This window comes from Fukomys damarensis, unplaced genomic scaffold (assembly GCF_012274545.1).
Source record: "Fukomys damarensis isolate Sample0158 unplaced genomic scaffold, DMR_v1.0_HiC HiC_scaffold_14, whole genome shotgun sequence".
Taxonomy (NCBI): domain Eukaryota; kingdom Metazoa; phylum Chordata; class Mammalia; order Rodentia; family Bathyergidae; genus Fukomys; species Fukomys damarensis.
Window position 1 is genome coordinate 66684702 of NW_022900926.1, and position 22423 is coordinate 66707124.

General features: G+C 35.8%; 1 protein-coding gene across 2 annotated transcripts in view; it reads left to right on the forward strand.

Moving 5' to 3' along the window:
• Bmp5 (bone morphogenetic protein 5) overlaps positions 1–16629 on the forward strand; it is a 117012-nt gene extending 100383 nt beyond the window's left edge. For both annotated transcript variants that reach the window (XM_010628930.1, XM_033763411.1), the window contains exons 5-7: positions 12090–12166; positions 13452–13562; positions 16411–16629. In XM_010628930.1, the coding sequence (XP_010627232.1) occupies positions 12090–12166; positions 13452–13562; positions 16411–16560 (338 nt within the window). In that variant the 3' untranslated portion in view covers positions 16561–16629. The remainder of the gene's footprint in view (positions 1–12089; positions 12167–13451; positions 13563–16410) is intronic.
• The last annotated feature ends 5794 nt before the right edge of the window (positions 16630–22423 follow it).

Here is a 22423-nt window from a genome sequence, read left to right on the forward strand (position 1 = left end):
AATTTCTTTATGTAGGAGAAAGAGACAGAGGCAATAGCTAGATTGTAAGCTTACCTAAAGACACCGGTGAGATTTTTTTTTTTTTTAAAGAACCTACAGAGCATGATGTTGTTCTAAGAGGTACACTGAAAGCTAAACAATGGAGTAATAAGAATCTGGAAGAATAAACAAGAAAAATGGCAAGTCAGCTCCCTGAAGAAATGCTACCAAGACTTCTGTGGCTTGCTCAGTAGGAAAGATCTTTGCAAACATTTGGTGACCCTGCCTAAAGCTATGGCAGCTTCTCAGGGTGAGACTTTCATACCGTTAACCAATGAACCACTCTGCACTTATGCTCAGCTCTGACAGGCATACATGTCTTGCCTCTAAGAACCACAGATATTAATCAAAATAAGAAAATAGAAAAAAAAACAGTAAACTGGAAATACTCCTTCTATATTACCTAATCCTCACCTACTCCTTCTATATATTACCACAACTTATTCATATCAACATGATACATGTAAACTTTTCTCTCCATATGTACATTTCCTTTGAGATAATATATTTTTATTAAATGTATTTAATTAAATAAATTATATACTTTTTTTCTGATTAAGTTTATTGGTACATTTTAGGTATCCAGTACAGTTACATTCATCATTGGGATCTTGTAGCTTTACATGACTTATCTTGGTTCTTATATTTTCCCCATTCCCCTGCCCTCCCTTCATCCGCTCCACCCTTCCCTATTTACAAAGACTATGTTTCCATGGTTTTCCTTTTCTCATAGTTTTTCTTTTCCTTTCTTACCTATCCTCTGTTCCTCCCACTTCCCCTACTCCATTAGATGTTTTATTCCTATTTCACAATATCAGTTATACATTTTGATCCTTATTTACACTTTTAGTTTTTCACACCAGAGAAACTATTCAATATTTACATATGTGTGCTATTTATTTCACTTAAGAGTATGCCATAAATGTGCATCCATTTAGCTATAAATGTCTCTAGTTTCTCATTCAATATATATACATACACATAATCTTCTTTATCCATTCTCCAGTTGATGGGAAAATGGGCTGTTTCCAAATTTTGGCTATTACAAACTATGCTGCTATTAAAATGGGTGGACATATATCACTGTGGTATGATTCTTTTAATTCTTTTAACCAGCAAAGGAATAGCAGGGTCAAGTGGGACTTCTAATCTTAGTTGTTTGAGGCATCTCCATATTGATTTCCACAGTAGTTGCACTAGTCTGCACTCCCACCATCATTGAAGAAAGGTTGCTATCTCCGTACAACCCTGCCACCATTTGTTATTGGTTGATTTCATGATAGCAGCCATTCATTCTGGAGAGAGGTAGAATCTCAACGCTGTTTTTTTTTTTTTTCATCTCTACCTCTTAATGACAAGTAATGTTGAAATTTTTTTCATATGTTTATTGCTACTTTTACTTTGTCTGAGAACTGTCTGTTCATTTCAGATGCCCATTTTTTAATTGGGTCTTTATATTTGGGGATCTTTTTTTTTTTTTGAGTTCTTTATGTATTCTATATAGTAGACCTGTGTCTGAGGAAGAGCTGGTAAATTTCTTTCCCATGTTGTAGGTTGTCTCTTAGCTCTGTGGGTGGTTTCTCTTGCAGTGCAGAAGCTTTTTAGTAAGATGAGATCCCAGCTGTTTATTTTTTGTGCTAGTTTCCATGCTACTGAGGATTTGTTTATAAAGTCTTTCATATGCCAATGTCTTTGAGACGCTTTACCTAAATTATCTGCCAGTCAATTTAGTGTTTCTGTTTAGATCTTTAATCAACTTGTATTTTAGTTTAGTGCATAGTGAAATATACAGGTCTAGCTTTAATCTTTGGCAAAATGATATCCACTTTTTCCAACACCATTTATTAAAGAACCTACCTTTACTCCACTGAGGGTGGTTAGCTCTTTTGTCAAAGACGAGGTAGATGAGTATATATGGAGCTGTTTCTGCATTTTGTAATCTATTCCACTTATCCTCTGGTCTGTTTCTTTGCCAGTACCATGCTGTTTTTATCACAGTGGCTTTATAGTATAGTTTAAAAAGGGTTGTAGTATAGTTTCAGAAAAGGGATCTTTCTATTTTCTTTTATCCTCTTTGAGCTCTTTTTTCAGGTTTCTATAGCTCTCAATGTAGAGGTCTTTTGCTTCTTTCCTTGGATTGATTCCTAAATATTTCATTTTGGGGGGATACTATTCTGAAAGGGATTGTTTCCCTAATTTCTCTCTCAGTGATTCTGTTATTTGTGTACAAGAAGGCTATTAATTTTTAAATGTTGACCTTGTATTAAGCTTCTCTACTGAATCTGTCCATTAAGTCTAGAAGTCATTTTGCTGTATTTTGTGGGTCTTCTATGTAGAGTATCTTATCATCAGCAAATAATATGATTTTAACTTCTTCCTTTCCTATCTTTATTGCTTTAATTTCTTTCTCTTGTCTAATTACTGTGGCTTATGTTTCCAAAACTATATTGAACATGAGTGGTAATAGTGGACATCCTTGTCTTGTTCCAGATTTTAGCATGAAAGATTTCTGTTTTTAACCAATTAGTATGATATTGGCTGTTGGTTTTTCATAGATATTTACCAAGTTGAGATAAAGACCATCTATTCCAGTTTTCTGCAGGGTTTTTTTTTATCATGAATAGGTGTTGAATTTTGTCAAGTGTATTTCTGCATCTTTTGAGATGATCATATGATTTTTGTCCTTGACTCTGTTAATGTAGTGCATTACATTTATTGATTTACATATGTTGAATCATCCTTGCATCCCTGGGATAAATCTGACTTGGTCAGGGTGTATGACCTTCCTGATGACCCTCTGTATTCTGTTTGTCAGTATCTTATTAAGGATTTTTGCATCTATGTTCATTAGGGAAATTGGCCTGTAGTTCTCTTTTGGTTGGGTCTTTCCCTGGTTTTGGAATCAAAGTCACACTTGCTTGTAGGAATGGATTTGGAAGTATTGCTTGCCTTTCAATTTCATTGAAAAGTCTACAGAGTAGTGGCAATAGTTCTTCTCTAAATGTCTTTTTTATTAGAGTACAATTTATTGAAGTAGGTATTAATGATCCTATGGATTTGTCCAGTATCTGTTGTGACTTCACCTTTGTTGCCCCTAATTGCATGAATTTCAGTCCTTTTTTGCTTTTTTTTAATGAGGTTTTCTAAGGGTTTATTAATTTTATTTATTCTTTCAAAAAACCAACTCTTCAATTTGTTGATTTTTTGCATTATTCTCCTAGTTTCCATTGCATTGATTTCTGCTCTGATCTTTGTAATTTCCTCCCTTCTTTGAGGTTTGCGTTTGTCTTGCTCTTCTTTTTCTAGAATCTTAAGATTGAACATTAGGTTTTTTATTTGGGCTTGCTCTGTTTTCCTAGTATGGGCATTAACTGCTATAAATTTCCCTCATAAAACTGCTTTCACTGTGTCCCATAGAATCCTGTAAGTTATATTGGCATTATCATTTATTTGTAACAACTGTCTAATTTCTTCTTTAATTTCCTCTGTGACCCATTGGTTGTTCAGGAGAGTGTTGTTCAATTTACATGTGTTTGTGAAGTACTTGGGGTTTCTTATGTTATTGACCTCTAGTTTAAATGCACTATGGTCTGATAATATACACTGGATAATTTTAATTCCTTTGCATTTACTTATACATGTTCTATGAGCTAGTATGTGGTCTGTTTTGGAGAATGACCCATGTGCAGCTGAAAAGAATGCATATTCCAGCTTTGTGGGGCAGAACACTCTGTAGATGTCTATTAAGTACATTTTTTAAAAGTTTAGTTCAGTTCTATTATTTCATTGTAGATGTTTTGTTTAGATGATCTGTCTATTTGTGATAATGGGGTATTGAGGGCCTTCGCTACAATTGCATTAGTGCTTATCTGTTTTTTCGTGTCCCTTAATATTTGTTTTGTATAGTTGGGAGCATTAGTATTTGGTTCATATATATTTATGATTGTCATCTCTTCCTCTTGGATTGTTCCATTTACATGGATGTAGTGACCTTTTTTGTCTTTCCTAATTAGTTTTGGTTTGAAATTTACTTTGTTTGTAAAATAAGATAGCTACCTCTGCTTTTTTTCTGGGTTCCTGTCTCAAGGAGAACTGTTTTCCATCCTTTTACTTTCAGTTTATGAATTACTTTTTCAACTGGGTGCACTTCTTGCATATAGCATAATTTTGGATTTTGCTTCTTAATCCATTTTACCAGTCTATTTCTTTTGATTAGTGAATTGAGGCCAGTAACATTGATGGTCATAGCTGATGTTTACTGACTTATCATTGTCATGTTATGGTCCTGTTGTTGGCTCTTTTTAATTGTTTCCCCTCTCCCTTGAATTTCTTGCCTTGCCTGATGGATTTGCTCTATTGGGCCTCATGGAGTTGTGACCTTCTTTGTCTTTTTCCAAGATATTGTCTGGAATTGTTTGTAGTGCTGGTTTAGTATTCATGAAGTTTCTTTGATGTTCTTTGCCATGGAAGTATCTTATTTCCCCATAGTTTTTCAGGATACATCAGGCTAGGTTGGAAGTTCTTTTCTTTTAGGGCTTGAAATACCTCACTACAGTGTCTCCTTGACTTGAGGGTTTGGGTTGAAAAGTCTCCTGTAATTCTGATGGGCTTCCTTTACATGTGATTTGTTTCTTTTCTCAACTGCTTATATCGTATTTTCTTCTTCTGTTGGGTTGCTGGGATCTTGATTATTATATGTCTAAGTGTAAACTTTTTTTGATCACGCCTAGTTGGAGTTCTATATCCTCACTTATCTGTATGTCAAATTATTTTTCTCTGTCTGGGAAATTTTCTGTCATAAAGTCTGGGAACAATTTTATTTTATGTCATTTGTACTTTCTGCTGCTCCTTTTTTTTTTTTTTTTTTGGTACTTGGGACTGAACTTGGAACCTTGTGCTTGTGAGGTAGGCGGCAGAACCACTGAGCTAAATCCCTGGCCCCTCTCTTGCTTTTTCATGGATTCCTGTCAGTCTTAACATTATTCTTTGTGTCATCTAGGAGCTGTTGGATTGATTTCTTATGGTCCCTTAATATTTTTAAGAAGTCTCTCTTTTCACGGTCACTGACCACCATCCTGTCTTCTATACCTGATATTCTATCTTCAGATTGTCTTAGTTTGCTGTGTATACTTTCAATAAAATTTTAATCTCCTGGGTATCTCTTTGAATTTGCTTCTTGGATTCCATTTCTTTCCTATATTGGGTATTCATCGTTTCCATTTCTTTCCTATGCTGAGCATTCATGACTTCTATCATAGTCCTGAACTCATCTATTGTTTTTAATCCATTTCTGTTCTAGAATCTAACCATTTCTTTCATTCTGCTCACCAGCTCTGCAGTTATCTGGGAAATTATTTCTGTTTTGAATTTTTCTCGAGCCCCATTCATTTGTTTTGTTACTTCCCGAGCTGTCAGTTCAGAGTGTCCAGGTGGTTAATTATCAGACTTTTCCATCTCATTTCCTCCAGAATTTGCCTTTGGTGAGTTGAAAGTCTGTTTGTACCTTGCTTGAATCTCTTGTCATTTTTATTGTTGGTACTGTCCTTGGTTTAATTCATGGGTTGATACTTCAGTGTTGCTTATTTCAAGTATCTTTGTTGCTTATGTTTAGAACTCTTATGGAATGATTGCTCCTTACAGGTGTCTTCCAGATATAGCTGGTCTTTAGGTTTTGAGTCTTTAATGACTCTGAGGCGATCTTATTTTCATTATATCAGGAAGGACAACTGATTAGATCAATCACAACACCTTAGCCCAAGTGATATGATCAGCAACACAGTAGCATCAAGCACAGCTTAGAAAATGACAATTTGTGGTAGTTATTAATCTATCACCTTTAACCATGTGAATTAAATAAAAATTGAGGGCCAGCCCAAATTATGTTTCTAGTGAATAAACTCTTCAATACAACAACTTTACCTTTCTGGATGGGAACTTAGAAGGAGTTGGGGAGGGAGGGATATATAGGTAGAAGGATAGGGAAAGGTTAGAAGAGAGGCCAGAGGACACAGGGAAATCACACAAACTGTAAGAAACTGTTGGAGACAAGAGGAAAAGAAAGAATGAAAGAACAAAGACAAGAACAGAACAATCTAATAGCATTGGAAGCTAGAACAGTATTCACTTTCCTTTGAAACTAATGACAATCAAAAACAGGAAAAATAGAGAAGAAAAGAGAAAAGAAACAGAAAGAAGACTTCCAAATTAGGGCAGGATCAAGAAAAAAAAGGGAGGTGATGAACAATGTGGGAGAGAGAGAGAGAGAGAGAGAGAGAGAGAAGAATGAAAAAACTTTAAAAGAGTAGAAAAAATGAAAATTAAAAATTAGACAAAATATTTTGAAAAAAAATGAAGATCCTCCTTCAGGGTATGTCTTTGCTCTTTCAGTAGACAACATGGGAAACAGTGTGCAGATCTAAGTCAGTTAATCTTGGCAAGCCAGCAGCAGACCAATGAGAGTCAGGCTGATGTCTGGCTGCAAGGCCCTGGTTGAGCTCCCTGATCTCCTGCAGAGTTGAACTCTGCAAGGTGATACTGCAGGTTCCAGCTGCCCTTCACCTGAGGACAGTCTAGGTTCTGATGGGAGGTGGTGATCCCTCCACCTTACCAACTATGGTGGTCTGGTGTGCCTTTATTCCAGAGATTTTCTTCACTTTTTCAGTGGTCTTAAATTTTCTTCAAGGAGCCTGACAGGAGGCCCTCTTTCTGTTATTTACTTCTGCTCTACCTTCTGGAGCTCAGGACAATGACCTTTATGACCCCCTGTGACTTTGCAGTGTGGATGCAGGTACTGGGCCAGGAGGCCAGAGGTGGTGGTGGGGGAAGGAGTGATACTGGGGTGGTACTGTAGGTACCCTTATTGCCCGGAGGCTCAGAGTGTGGGTGGAGCATAAATTATATCTTTTATGTGTTTTTAAAAGTGTCTTAGTCATCTTTCAAATATACTGACTTTATTCTTTTTAAATGTTGCAGCATTTTTAATAGCAGAGTTTATTTAATCATTTCATGCCTAACAAACATTTTGGTTATTTCTAAACTGAGCTTCTGGAAATCAATACTGTTGCAAACCCTGCTATGCTGGCATTATAACAGTGAAATGTTTTCAATCCAAATGATTTTCATAGAAATTGACATTAATTGCCAATATCTATTCCTTGAATCATATAAAAGTTTGGAAGCCTCTCCTAAAGCAATTATTTTGGTGCATACAATATAGAGTTAGCTAGCTCTTACTTGTACCTTTAGTTATCTATTATTTATGTATCACAGTACTAGACACACCACTTTCTGTTATGTAATTTTGGTTAAGAAAGACATCAAGTTCATATCTGAGAAAGAATAGATATTTTCCAGAAATGGAGGAAGGGTGAATAAAACTACTTCAAAATGATATGCACAATTATAGGACCATGTGTCAGTATTGACTGGAAATTATTATTATTATTATCTGCATGGAAATTATGCATAGGTGAAATCATAAAGAATGAGATTTACAGTGAGAAGTGTAGAAGGAAAGATGTAGAATGTATCATTCTTAGGTTTCAATGTGACCAGAAGAGAACATTGAGAATGTGTGATACAACCAAGAGTGCAAAGGACTTCCAGTGAACTCTTTAGAATACTGAAAAGGGTCAAATAAATAGGGCCTTCTGGGCTTATTTAATGTAGAATCTGAAGAGAAATAAAGAAAGTCAAGAAACAATACATTTTCTGTCATTGGCCACTAAGTGAGCAATGATCTTATTAATAAAAATTGTAAGCATCAAAACAGTGTGAAGGTGGCAGATGTGGCTCAGCAGTACAGTGCCTGCTTGGCAAGTGCAAAGCCCTAAGTTTGATTCCTGATACCAAAAAATATAAAAAACAGCCAAAAACCAAGGTGTGATCAGATGTAGAAACTGTGTAAGGCTCAGCTGGGAAATTTACACTTACCACTTAGTTTAGCAGGGAGTTGGAAATGAAAACTTGTGGCTAACTTTTCATGTCAATGGTCTCCAAAATGCAGATGTTCATTGGGCCATTCACCTGATGCTTTGCTATGTAGAATGAAGGAAACACCTCAGATAGCCATTGTTTTCAGGTGTCTATTTTGTATCACAGATTTGTACTTAGACAAACACAGATATTCCTATACAAACAATCATAGCAGTTCCTTCAGATTGTGTGTACATTCAAGTGGGTAATTTTTAGGGTGTGGATATGAAAAGTAGTGTGTAGCAACTGTATTTTTAAAGCTCATTTCTTTGGATGAGATTGTTACTGATTTTGGAGTTTATCGAACATCTCCTCACTCCCAAGGCCATATCCAGTTTCATTATTGATTGATTTATTGAATAGGCTTGCTTCTTTGTCTTTTATCTCTTATATTTTCATTCATCATTTTCCATTTTATGTGAATAAATTAAAGTCTTCTGGTTTGGTGGTGTATGTACTGACTTCCTTTACCCATTTCCTTTTGGGAGTTCTGAGTGAGATATTGAACATCTCTTTTGCTTTGAAGCAGAGGTATCACATCACACTTAGCTAATTTAAGTTGTTGTCATGCTTACATGTCAAGTTCTGTTTTGGATTGACCTATCTAGCTAGCTATTCCTCATATCTCCTAAGGAACTGCTAACTGTTACCAGACAGAAACCAGTATTGGTACAAGGAGTTTGTTTGTTTATTTATTTATTTATTTTTGCATGTTTGTCTAGTGTCCTCTTCATGGCTAGGTTCTCCTGTTTATTTATTTGTTTTTTGCAGGAAATGGGGTGAACACCATTGAAAGTCTCTGGAGATCAGATTTTTTAAAAAACAATCTTTTATCTCTGCTTAGTTTGTGTTTTTTTTTCATAATTTTTCCTAAGGTAAAATGATAGATTTAAATTAAACTAAAGTGGCTGCACATGGTGGCACATGCTTTGAATCCTAGCACTCTGGGAGGCTGAAGCAGGAGGACCCTAAGTTTGAATCTACCTTGAGCATTGTTGTGGTTTAGGAAGGTCTGTCAGAAAACTTAATTAAAAAAGATTAAATTTACAGTTCCTCAAAACTGACTATAAAGGTGTTTATATAAAATATTTAACAATGTGATCAATATTTTGGAATTGTTGTTGTCCCCATGTTACAAGACAGAGCCCAGAAGTGCCCAGGTCATGTCAACTGCCTGATGGTTGAGGTGTGTTAGCGTGCTTTTTCTGTTGTTCACCGTGTCACCAGAGCATTTGAATAATTTCGTGGACGACTTCATCTGTAGACTGGCTCATCAGCAATAGAATTCTAGCCGTTCCATTTTAGTCTCCGAGGGAGATATCAATCTAATCTCCTTGTCCTCCCCCCACAGATTATTCTGTTAACAGTTCGCAGGGAACCTAATTTCAGCCTTTACTGGGTAGGGTATGATATCAGCATCATTTAGCCTCCATTAGTTTTTATTTCTGATGGAGGAAGCACATGGTTTTAAAGCTCTGTGAAACCAGACTCTTGGAAGCGGCTTCGGTCATAAATTTCATTGCTTCCTTCCCTATGTGATGTTACATTATATACATAGCCAGCATGCCAGCTACGTAGATGGAACAGATATATGAGGACCTGTAAGTTTTATTTTCTTTTTAAAAATAAGCATGGTGACAGTTCACTTTTTTTTTTTTTTTTTTTTTTTTTAGTTCTGGGGATTGAACTCCCATCCTTGCACTTGCAAGGCAGGCCACCAAACCGCTGAGCTAAATCCCTGGCTAGTAGATTAGATTCATTCATAGGTAAATGGGTACATTTTCAGGATATACTCCTAAGTGAAATAAATAAATCACACATATGCAAATACCGAATAGTTTCTCTGGTGTGAAAAACAAAAATAGTATTCAAGATCCTAATGGGACAATTAGCAAAGTGAAATAGGAAGAAAAGGACCAAAGGTGTAGGGACAGTGAGAAGGATAGGGAAAGGGGAACAAGGGAAAAGGAAAAAAATATGAGAAAATGTAAAAATGGAATTAAAGTGTTTGAAGGTGGGGAGGGGAGGAGGGGGTGAAGGGAGGGCAGGGACAAGGGGAAAAAATGAGAACCAAGACCTGTCATGTACAGGTACAAGATCCCAGTAATGAATGTAACTGTACTGTCTACCTAGAATATACCAATGAATTTATTTTAAATTAAAAATAAATAAATAAGCATGGAATTGAAATAACCATACATGTACTTTATGATACTTATAAAGTTAGTTCTTTGCACTCTGAGATTAAAGGGGAGGTTTTCCAAAAGAACAAAAGTACCACATTTCCCCTAATTTTTCTCTCCATTTCCATTATTACTTCTGAATTGCTTTAACAACACAGTAGCAGTAACTGATCTAGAATTAGGAAAAATTCCCTTGTATTGTAAATTTAAGCATTATCTTGTTTACAATACCATTGGACAAATATTAGACAGAAAGGTGACACCTTAACACAACATTCTTTGAAATGATTTTTCTCCTTCAGTTTTTCATGTCAGAAATAATTATTTGAATAAAGTAAGTACAAATTTCAGAGAAAAAAGATAGAAAAATGTTCTGTACTATTCTGTATTTTATTTTATTCCAGATACAAGGATGAGGTTTTACATTTATACTTAATCCTTTTAGAAAATTATAAAAAATTATGAGCATACAGATTTTGTTACAAATATATAATGGAAATGTATTTCTTTTGCTTCAAATCATTTGTGGAAGACAATGAGAAATTTGTTCATCAATTCCTCCACTGTTTACTGAAGGTCTGTTGTGTTCAGTGTACTCTTTGTGACACTTGGGACTCATCAGTGAACAAAGGAGACAAACAAAAGTCTTTCTGTGATGGGGCTCACATTCCGTGGAGAGGAAACAGACAAGAATCAATGCATGTAATAAATTAGTAAGTGGCATGGCATTTCCAAAAGGGATAAGTGAAATGAAAAAGAGAAGAACAAGATAAGAGAAATCAAGACTATTGCAATGTTAAACAGGGTGGTCAGGGGAAGCCTCCTTGGGTAGAGAAGATCACTATTAAGCAAAGACTTGAAGGCAGAGGAATCAGGCATTCCAGAGAGAGATGTTTCAGGGAGTGGAACTAGCAAGAGTCAGGACTTTAAGGTACAACCAAGTTCAACTTTGAGTGCAACAGCGAGGAAGCTTGAGCTGGAACAAGGTGAAAAAGAAAAAGAGAAAGGTAATGGGACCAAACCATGCAAAGACAGTAAACACTGTGAGGACATCTAAGGCTGTGGGAGATGTAGCAGGATTTCTCACAGGCAGGTACCTAGCTGTACTTGTTAACAGGTGTAGGCCCACATGGCTGCTGTGTTTTAGGCAAGCAAGGATCCCAGCAGGGAGAAGGACATTGAGAATGCAGCAGCAATCTGGGCTAGAGATGAGGGTGGCTGGGGCCGGGAGCAATGATGGAGGTGGCGAGAGTGGCAGGTGTTGGATCTGTTTGAAAGTTTATGTAAGATGTCTTGACAGATTGGATGGGAGAGTGGAAGAAAAATATTTTGACTCCCAGCTTTTTGGTTTTACTCTTGGTCTCTAGTCAAAGCAATTGGCATCTGACAAGGATGGAGAAATCTAGAGGTGGGAAGGTTTTTGAGGGTGATCAGAAGCTCAGCTTGAGGTACCTTGAGTTTGTGATAAAATACAATCAACTAAGTAAGAACCCAATATTGGCCTCCTGGAATGTGATTTAAACTATTTATGGATGTTCGCTTTATATGAATATGTTAAGAACCATGTGGTGTGCTGAATTAATGAATGAACACAGATTGAACAGCTAGTACTCAGTGAGTGGCAGGCACCAGCCTGTGCCCTGTTGAGCAGTGGTAACAGAGTCCCTGTCAGAACTTCATAAGGCAAATGGCCCTGTCCACACTTGCCCACAAGTGATAAGATTGAAATGCTTCTGGCCAGTATGTGGCTCTAGCATTTAGATTCAAAGTCATGCTTCAGGTCTTCAACTATGACCCCTCTGAAAAAAACCTTATCAGAGATATCTTTAAACAAATTTTATACATCTGACATGCTTTCATTTGTTTAAACTGTGCTTTTTAAAAAATCTTCAGATTACAATACAAGCGAACAAAAACAAGCCTGCAAAAAGCATGAACTCTATGTGAGTTTCCGGGATCTGGGATGGCAGGTAAGAATTTTCAGTCATCTCGGGTGTTGTTTTTGTGATTTATAATAAATCCTTACTAAGGCATAATAACATAATTTTGTTGTAATTTTTCAGGTCAAATAGTTTGGAATGGCTTATCTGCATCTTTTTCATTTCTCTACAATGGTAACATTTATAGACAAAAACAGCTCCCTGAAGTAGAAATAAAACTGTGTTATCTAGAAATTATAATAAAAATATACTGTTGTTTAAATATCACAAACTTTTAATTTTATTGCAAATATAAGATTTTTTTCAGTTTAATATAAGTAAGTCCATTAGCCCTTTAACGAACTTTTTTTTTAGAAAAAAGAAATGTCAACACTAATGTTTCTTTCATGAGATAAATGTATAAAAACAATGTTTTCTCTTTACATTTACATTTACATTTAAACATTGTAAATACACCTCTGAAATAAGGTGAATACGAATATCTAACCAAAATAGGTTTTAATGGTTCTATGTGAGGAGAGTTTAAAATAAGGGCTTTAGATTTCTACTGGTATCCCATTACAATGGATGTTCAATACATGAGCTATCTTATTGAGAAATAATATTAAAATGTAACTATTTGAAAATATTTTAATACATTTTTAACATAAGTAAGGCGGTAAGTCTTATATTTGTACAAATTTTATTTATCTGTGGGAAATGCCAAGGTAATCATACATGTAAAAAAATTTCAGCTTCTTAAAATTTTTCATGTGCAGTTTTCTGGAATTTGCTCCAATTAATTTCTTCTACAGAGACTATAATAAGGGAAGAATGAAAAGAAAAACAGCACATGGAACAAATATGAAAGCTGTAGGAGGTTGTCAGACTTCTAAAACCAGCAATGAGTTATTAAGAAGTAATGAGAATTATCTCAATTAAATTTATGCTCCTTGCCCTTTCTGGTTCAGTTCAACTTTCCAGAGTTCATCATTTCCTGTGTGAATAACACGTAGAATGCTATTTCATGATTATGGTTTAATCTTTGCATACATACATGCATTAGTGCATACTACAAATATTTTATGAGGCAACCCTCTTGAGAGGAATTAGAGAAGACAATTCTTGTGAAAATACTTACATGTTGTAAACGTCTACTTAATATTATAGGGTGTGGGGGAACTGTCCAACTGGAATAATTGTTGGACTGTGGGAAACTTATTCAGATAAGATGTATTTGAGTATTCCTTAAGATTGTTTTCATTTAAATTTATATATATATATATATATATATATAAATATAAATATATATATATTTTGTGTGTGTGACTTTTAGGACTGGATTATAGCACCAGAAGGATATGCTGCATTTTATTGTGATGGAGAATGTTCTTTTCCACTTAATGCCCATATGAATGCCACCAACCATGCCATTGTTCAGACTCTGGTATGCTTTGTTTTTGTATTTTTGAAAACGGCTTGCACTATAAGGACTGTATGATGATGTTTTACAGAAAAGCATTCTTTTACAATTATCAATGTGTTATCTTTTCTTCTCAGACTGCTGGTTGCTTTTTATAGCCACGTGGCTGTAACAATTGTGGTTATAGCCAGGAAGTTCACGTTGGCGAAAAGAGTAATCCTGAGTCCAGAATGGGGAAGGATTCAGATAGGAAAACCAGAATAATCATGTTCTTTGCTACACAGTGTTCAACCAGGCAGCCTCCTATGGGCTATTTTTAACCTGGCAATTCATTAGTAATCATTGCAACAATATTGACTAGTATTTGTGCTGAATTTCACCTGAGGGCTTTTGCTCTAATTAAAAAAGTTTTACAATGTACTTTGGTATTATAAAATTGCTCAATGTAGTATATAAATAGGAGGCAGATTTTCTATGTATTGATTCCTTCCCATCCTTTACTCTCCCCTCTTCCTCTTTTCTTTTTGTGATCTTTCACATGGAACTGATCTTTCATTTTCTCTACTCCCAAGAGTTAAGAAGTGGTTAAGTCTCTTTTGTTTTGATTTGATTTTCTCTGATTATGCTGTATCTAATAAAGATTAAAAAAAAACAACCTAGTTGAAACTTTGATGGATCCTAGGGTGTGTGACATATTGATGTGGCAGAGGGACAGTCCCCTGGAAGATTAAGAGACTCTTAGAAGGTGTAAAAGACCATGTGATATTCCAAACTCAATATTTGAAGGAAACATTTATTTTCATGTGGTGAGGATGAAAGGGAGGGAATACATTATTTGAGAATCAAAACTTAATGATGGAAGTGTAGTAATTTGGTGAATGGCAGGCAGTAAGAGAGCAGTGAATATTAGAAAGAGCTGTCTTAAGGATGAGACTTTTCTATGACCTCCTTATCCAAGAAATTACAGTACTCTTTGAATCTGTGAGATTTTTATTTCATAGAAAGTTGCCTTCCCCCACAATTTAAAATGAATTAAATTAAAATTAAACAAATGGAAGAAGGATTATTTTATTCAGAAGGACAAAAGAGTACCTCTTCCATCTGCTTAAGTTTTAAATTTATTTGACATTGACATATATATATATACATATATATATATATATATATATATAAAATAGAATAAGTGGGCCCCAAAATGTAATATAATAATCAGAATATATCTGATATCAAAAACTCTGGAAATAACCTCAGTATGGGGGAAAACAAAGATGAGAATTTGGGTCGATGTTTGTACCCTAACCTGTTTTAGCACCATACACAACATAGAAACGCATAGGTGAATTTTAAAGCCTGAGATGCCTTCGCCTTTGCTGCCTGTTGTATAAACCCTTCCGGATGCCGGAGAGCATTTCTAGGAGGACGGGTAAAGGCAGACTGCGAAGGTGGAGGGTCACCCCACTTCAGGGGATAGGCAGGAATGCTGCTCTCATCTTTTGGAGGATAGTTCCAACACTATCTTTCTGAATGGTCCCAGAGGAACAACTCTTACTGGTTTGTTTGTAAAGTAGTGCCACGTGTTTTCTCAGAAAAAGCTTTGCCTCCTTTTGTCACAGTGACTAAGAATGCAGACTTTCACTCCCATAGATACATATCTAAGGCATCAAAGTTTCCCCCGGGGTAACCAATGCTTACTTACTGGCAAAGATCCTTGGTCCAAATATTCCCCCGTTTCTCTCACTTTTCTTACCAATATATGATTACACACTGTCAGCTTGTAGGGCTGTAGTCTACAAGGGAGCACTGAAACACAAACATTTTTAAAAATCTGACATGAACTTGGAAGAAAACCTCAGTCTGCATAACAGCCTTGAGACATGGGACATAAGTCATCGCAAAACTCAAGTGTACGTGGGAAGTTTGATTTTTTCCCCTGGTGTGATGCGTGCTCTACATTTGTTCTGTGAAGGACTTGAAACAAGAAGATAGGCGTGTTTATTGTTAAAGGAAAGAGTGTTTGTGACTAATATATTTGAGAAATCATTCAAGGACAATCCATTTTCTGAGAGCAACTTCATCGTGAGGCTGCCAAGGCCACTGGAACTTAGGGATCATCAATCACGTACATGTGGGTCACAGAAGAGAAAGCTGATGAGGAACACAAGCTGCATCTGAAATTTGTAGAAATCATTCAGTATTTAGTTTGTTTAGTTTGGTGGGGTCTTAAGAAATTGCAAGCTCATGTCAGATTTCCTCATTTTCCTGTGTTTTTTTTGTTTTGTTTTGTTTTTTGTTTTTTGTGTTTTTTTTATCCACAAGCAGGGCTCCGACATCATTTCAGCCAGGACACTGCAGCCAAAACACCAAAAGGCTGTATTTGTCTTCTGTAGTTCCCTTAAGACCCATCAGTGGGATTTCCCATAAACTCCTCTGGGGGAAGGGCCAGAGTAGATGGCTGGGAAAGGGGAGAATTATACTGTGGCTCCTTGCCCAGTCCTTGCAACTCAGAGACCAACTGCCAGGCTGATCAGAAGGAGTGTCAGGGTTTCGCTTTAGCACTACACTTTTCACATACGGCCACCTTGTTAGGCCATCGGGAGGATGGATATTCAATTTATGGAATCTTGCCCTTTTGCTTCTGAATTCATTTTACTTGCTTTTGCCAACTCTTCCAGGGAGTGGGCAGGGGAGAGAGACAGGTAAAATGATACTAAACTGTAGCCAGTCTGGTAAAGCAAACAAGCATAGGAGTAGGGTTGTCAGATTAAAGGTTTCTCTAGTTGTGTGTGATATAAAGCAAGCGTATTATTTTAGAGATGTCAATAAAATCTTTGTGTCCCCTATTTCATAAAATATATTGTTTCTTCTTTCCTAGGTTCATCTGATGTTTCCAGACCATGTACCAAAGCCTTGCTGTGCTCCAACCAAATTAAATGCCATCTCTGTTCTGTACTTTGATGATAGCTCCAACGTTATTTTGAAAAAGTATAGAAATATGGTCGTGCGCTCATGTGGTTGCCACTGATATTAAACAATTATGGTAATAACAAAAAGACTTGTATTAAGGTTTATGATTGTAATAAAGAGCAGACAAAAGGGGAATTTCCTAATTAGTCTGAATCATTTCATTTTTCTTTATATGTATACTATAATATGTATACAGTCATTTTATTTATTTAAAAGTATATTTCCTCCTTTGCACATGTCTTATCAGTAAAATCCACTTTTAGTTCACTATGCTAGACAATAGATCACTCAGTCCAAGTTTCAATGGAATATACTGAGTCCAGTTTTATTTAGTTTCAACATTTTTCCAATACAATTTTTATATACTTTTCTGAGATTAAACAGAATCCCTTTGACTGTTTAATATTGTTGAGGAAAACTAAATACACTTGGTGATACTGTGCCAATGAAAACTATGATAAGCTATTTTTTAGACACAAAACTTAAAAAAAAATAACCCAAACAAAAAATGCTTGGATAAATACAATTTTTCTCTCAGAGTTTCTGCTTCATTAGATAAAGTAAAATGTTGAACTGGATTGGAGTAAACAAATGGTAGGCAAGACCTAGAAGCTGAAAGATTGCACATAATTGTTACAACTGTTGGCTTTAAGAGTTAGTGAAACTGTAGGAGTGTATTCCTTCTTGGCTTGTGGACTTAGATTTTATTTACAAGAAGCTCAAAGCTTAAAGGGTTCTATGGAGACAGGCTTGAGCTCGTGTCTGTAACTTTCCAAGTTAACACTAAAAAATTGCAGTACAACCTTCTTACCTCAAATAAATCACGCATGTCTGCCATTATCTAGAACACTACTGTTGCAGATTTATTTTTCAGATTCAAAAACTTCGTCCAAAATAAAGAAACATTTACATATGCTCACTTCCCATCTCCGCAGAGTCCCTGCATGTCCAATGTGCCTGACCTGGAGGGTGCAGACAGAGCCAATTTCTTTGCTCTCTTTTTAACTGAGTTTGCGGATTGATGAGATGCAAGGAATTTTATTTGGGGTAAAAGTACTGAAACTAAGCTGAAAGAAGTTAACAAAATCCCAGAATGGCTTTGACAGAAATGCTGTTTGAAAAGAACAACCATTTTTCATGTTTGTGAGAACGAGCTCAATGAAAACCTTATTTTGTAATGGGATTTTGTAAACCTTCCTCCAAGCACAAATAACTCTACATGAGAAGGGTCTCTTGTACTTGTGTGTGTAAGTGTTCATCCCTCTGAAATTAATTTATTTTCTCTCTCTGTTGAAATGCCTTCCAAGGTTTTTCTTGAATATACACTGACTTTTTGAAGAATGACCTTTAAGTGCATCAGTTGCTAGTTTTGGTGATTCCATGGTTAAACTTAATCAACATTCAACTAAAATATTCACAAATTACCATTTCATAATTATCCCTTTGGATCTTTCACACAAAATTTATATCATCAATTGATTCAAAATCACTATGGTTTGCTTGTAATTCAGGTATTTACAATATTGTTTTAAATACCGTCTATCTTATATAAAATATGACATTAACTGTATTGGGGGTACATTAAGTAATATATTTTTAACTAATAGTGTCCTATTACAAGAATAAGAAATAGAAGTCTATGATATTATTCTTTAAATGTGCTGTTTAAATATATTTCTATATTTTAAAATATATTAAACTTGTGATGCTAGTTTCTATTGTGGTTCTTGATTTGGTTCTTTATTTAAGAGAGATGTAAAATGTAACTACATCATAAAGTTTAGAATATAAAAATGTTTATCAGATGTAAAATGCCTTAATTAATATGATTTTTGATGTTGTTCTCAATTACCAAGCCTGTTTCTTGTATTTTTATAGTTAACTCATTATTAAATGAACAAAGCACCAGTCCTTGAATAATAGAATTTTTAATCTGTTTAAACAACAAAGAAATATGAAAAATGGGGAGATTAGTATATAAAAACACTTCATTTATTCATTTTCATATTAGAAGAGAGAACTTTATTTATGTAAATTCTGCACTTCTGGGAATCGAACCCATGGCCTTTGCACTGAGCTACATCCCCACTTTTTTAAAAAAAATGTCTGAGATGGTCTAGTTAGGTCACTAAGTTGTCCATGCTGGGCTCTAACTTGTGATCCTCCTGCCTTAGTGTCCAAAGTGCTGGGAATCCAGGCATGCACCGCCCTGTCCAGCTTGCCATGTTATTTTAGGGAAGAGAGTAGTGGAGAGGCATAAATGACATCAGTATTTTTTGCATTTTATGATGATATCTATATAAATATATAGAGAGACACACTCATATCATTCTGAAATAACTATTGAATTTAGTAAAATCTTAGTATTAATTTGGTAATACTTAAAGTATTAGCAGAGATCAGAAAATAGCCTATTTTAACAGATATTATTTTTCTTTTTAACTAGGTAATTTGCTGGTCTTTGTGTTTGGTTGTGTATATTTAAAAGATTTTTTTTCTTTTTATATGTATTTTGCTATATAAAATGGCTGTTATCCATTTTGGGAACAAAAGAGCATAAATTACAAATACTCATGATGGTAAGACTAAGACAAAAATAGCTTATATTGAACTGGAGAAAACAGAAGCAAAATCCAAAATTCTTTTTTCGCAACTGAAGAACTGTCGCTTTACAGTGCTTGTATCACCATGACTGCATCTGAGCCAGAGACTACTGGCTACTTTACAGTCTGGCAAATACCATCTCTCAAGACATCTACAATGAATAATTAGCTTATGGTATGGCTCTACTCCAAACAGAAGAAATCCTCACTCCTGAACACAGGCGACTGTCTCATAAGTATCCCATCAAATGCTCTATTTATCACTCAAACTGCAATTTGCATTTCTTGTTTTTCTGTTTTACCCTTCAAGTGTTTTTCAAGGGAAGTCTGGAGATTTTTAAAGTTAGAAGTAAAGATGCCTTTGCTGATAAAACGTACATTCTGCTAAGCACTGTGCATGTACACATACATCTGGGTTTTATCAATGTTTGTTAAGTCAGAATTGCAAAGAAAGTAACAAACAATGCCAGAGTTTATTCTTAGTTAGAAAATGAAGTTATATTTAAATTAGAATTATAAAAGCAGCAAAGTTTCTGCAAAATTATAGTCTTTTTTATCAGGCATTTGACAAACAGGAAAAATCAAATCAGATACAGCATTCAAAAATCTTAAAGAAATGTCAGATAATGAAAAACTTCTATCTTAATATTTACATTTCCATCTCAGTTTAAACTTTCTTGGGAGCAGATAATCTAAGTGCGAAGTGTTAGTGTACGTGCACAGTTGAGAAAGATTCACTACAGCTCTGAAATGAGGAGGAGGGGCTGGGAATGTTCCTTAGCAGCACAGCTCCTGCCTGGTAAGCACAAGGTCCTGAGTTCGATCCCAGGTTACCCACAAAAGAAATAAGGAGGAGGGAGAAAGGAAGGGAGAGAAAAAGAAAGCCTGTGTGCATGTGTGTGGGGCATAACCTATAACCTCGTGGTTTCAGGCAGTATGAGCAGTGTTTTCCCTACTTCTTTCGCATGGTGAAATATAGCAGACCATACTTAAAAACTTGGACTGCATTTATTTTCCTGCAAAAATTCTATAGAAAAAGCCCAGGTTAGGATAAAGTTTTTGTGGTCGTTTTGTTTTGTTGTATAAGGTCTGTCTATATAATTCAGACTGGACTGGAACTCATTACGTAGCCCAGGCTGGTCTCAGTCTTGCAGGGGCCTCCTGCCCCTCCTGCCTCAACATTCTGTGCTGGGATTACAGGTGTGTGCCACCAAGCCTGATAAGGAGAACAAATTTCTTTTTAATCTTCATCCCTAAGCCAATAAAATAAAATAGCTTAGACCATTCAGTAATATCATAGTTTCTTAAATAAGACACAGACACACTAAACATATTCTGAGATTGTGACAAAAGGAATTGTGAAAGACAGAAAGTAAAGTCAGAGAGGCCACAGTGCTAGTCCCCTGAATAGACAGACAATAAGCTCTCAGACTGCTCGAAGAGCATTTTCTAGTGGGCTGGAGCCTTTGTTTCAGTGACCAGGTCTTCTGGGCAGTACCACCTGGTCTTATGTAGACAGTCAGAGCAGAGACTCAGGTAAAAGCTGTCCACATAATCAGGAAAAAGATTGGGGCAAATGGCAAGGAAATTCACTTAGGCTCTGGGCTGTGGGAGGACAATATCCCCTTGGGGAATTCACTCAGAACCACACAGCTTGTGATGTCGACACAGACTCGCACATCCATGTGTGTGCTCTTGACAGGGCCATCATTTCTAAGAATCTGAGCTGAGTGAAGAAACTGATAAGCATTTGGGAGAAGCAAATGTAAATCTGCGCTGAGGAATTGTAGCTTCTATCCCGGCCTCAAGGACTCCCAACAAAAAGCTGCCATGGAAACCATAGCAGTGCAAAGAAGGCACCAGGAAAGTCAAAGAACAAAGTGTGGACTCAATCTCATAAGGACCCTGTTAGTCGAATTATCAGATGTACGATATAAATAAGCATATACTGTATGTTGTATTTTTCAGTTAGTTTTCTTTTAATTATTACATGGTCACAGTATATAACATGTGCTTACACTCCTTGTGTGGAATTGGTATTACATACAACACATTTTCATTCTTTTTTCATACCCTTCTTTCCCCTCTCTTCCCACTTCCTCCATCTCTTGGTGTTCTTCCAATTTGAGAATGATCTAGCAAAGGAATACATAGCAAGCCTCTCACTCAAAACATAATAATAAAAAAAACTATGAGATCAAGAATAAAAATACTTTAAAAGCCTAAAGGTCTAAATATGATTTTTAAAAAATCTGTTGGATGTGGTAAATAGTGGCTTACATGTCACAGATGAAAGCAATCACATGTAATTAAGTAAAATAATTGAGGCATGTAAACCAGGTATACAAGTTGAAATATTGCATGGTTTCTCTTATATGAACAACCTAAATTATAAATAAAGAGAAAAATAAAAGACAGATAATAGGAAGTAGATAGATCTTTCTCAAATGGGGTGGGGATCAAGAGATAGAGGAGAAGGAAGAGGAGGGAAGGGGAAAGCAATCATAGAAAACACAAGGAAGGGGCTCATCAGGTACTGCAAAGGTGTGTTAATTAAAGTACTTTTAAAAGAAGATAGATCTGAAAAAAATTATCCAGAAGGCAGTGTTGAGACAGATGAAGAAACAGAAAAATATAAAAATGAATTGAAAGCACACGGGCATCAAAAGAAGCTCCAATGGTCTTCTGCTCAGTGTCCCAGAGAACCAGGGACAGGTTGTAGAAGAGCAGTTGACTCCTCATTCAAACTGGAACTCAGTTACCATGCAATTACTGTCTTCAAATTGTAAAAGAAAAAATAAGGTCATTAGAGTTCTAAATCTAGCAAAATTACCTTTCAAAATTTAGAGAAAAATAAACACTTTCAATTGAATAAAACTGAAAACTGAAAGAATTTATCATCAAAGAAAATCAACTCCAAAAGGAAATATATACAAAATTGAGAAGCCAGAAAATGGTAAATGGGGTCGGGGGGTAGACTACAACAAATAATACTGCCTGACAACTGTGGTTAGAAATGTCCCTCAGATTGAAAATACTGTTGAAAATAGTTAAGATGGAGTAAATAACAGACAGTACCACTACAGAGCCTAAGCAGAAGGTAGATGATTGCTAAAAGAGGCTTTGTGTATTGCCTGATGATAAAGATTAAGTCCTCAGAATTCATGGTAAAGTTCTAAGTATAAAAATGGAAGATTAGGCAATGTAGCTCAGTGGTGGAGAACTTGCTTAGAATGTGTGAGTCCCTAAGCTGGGTTAACAGCACCAGAAAGAAGATAAAAGGAGGAGGAGCAGGAGGAGGAGGAGGAGGAGAAGGAG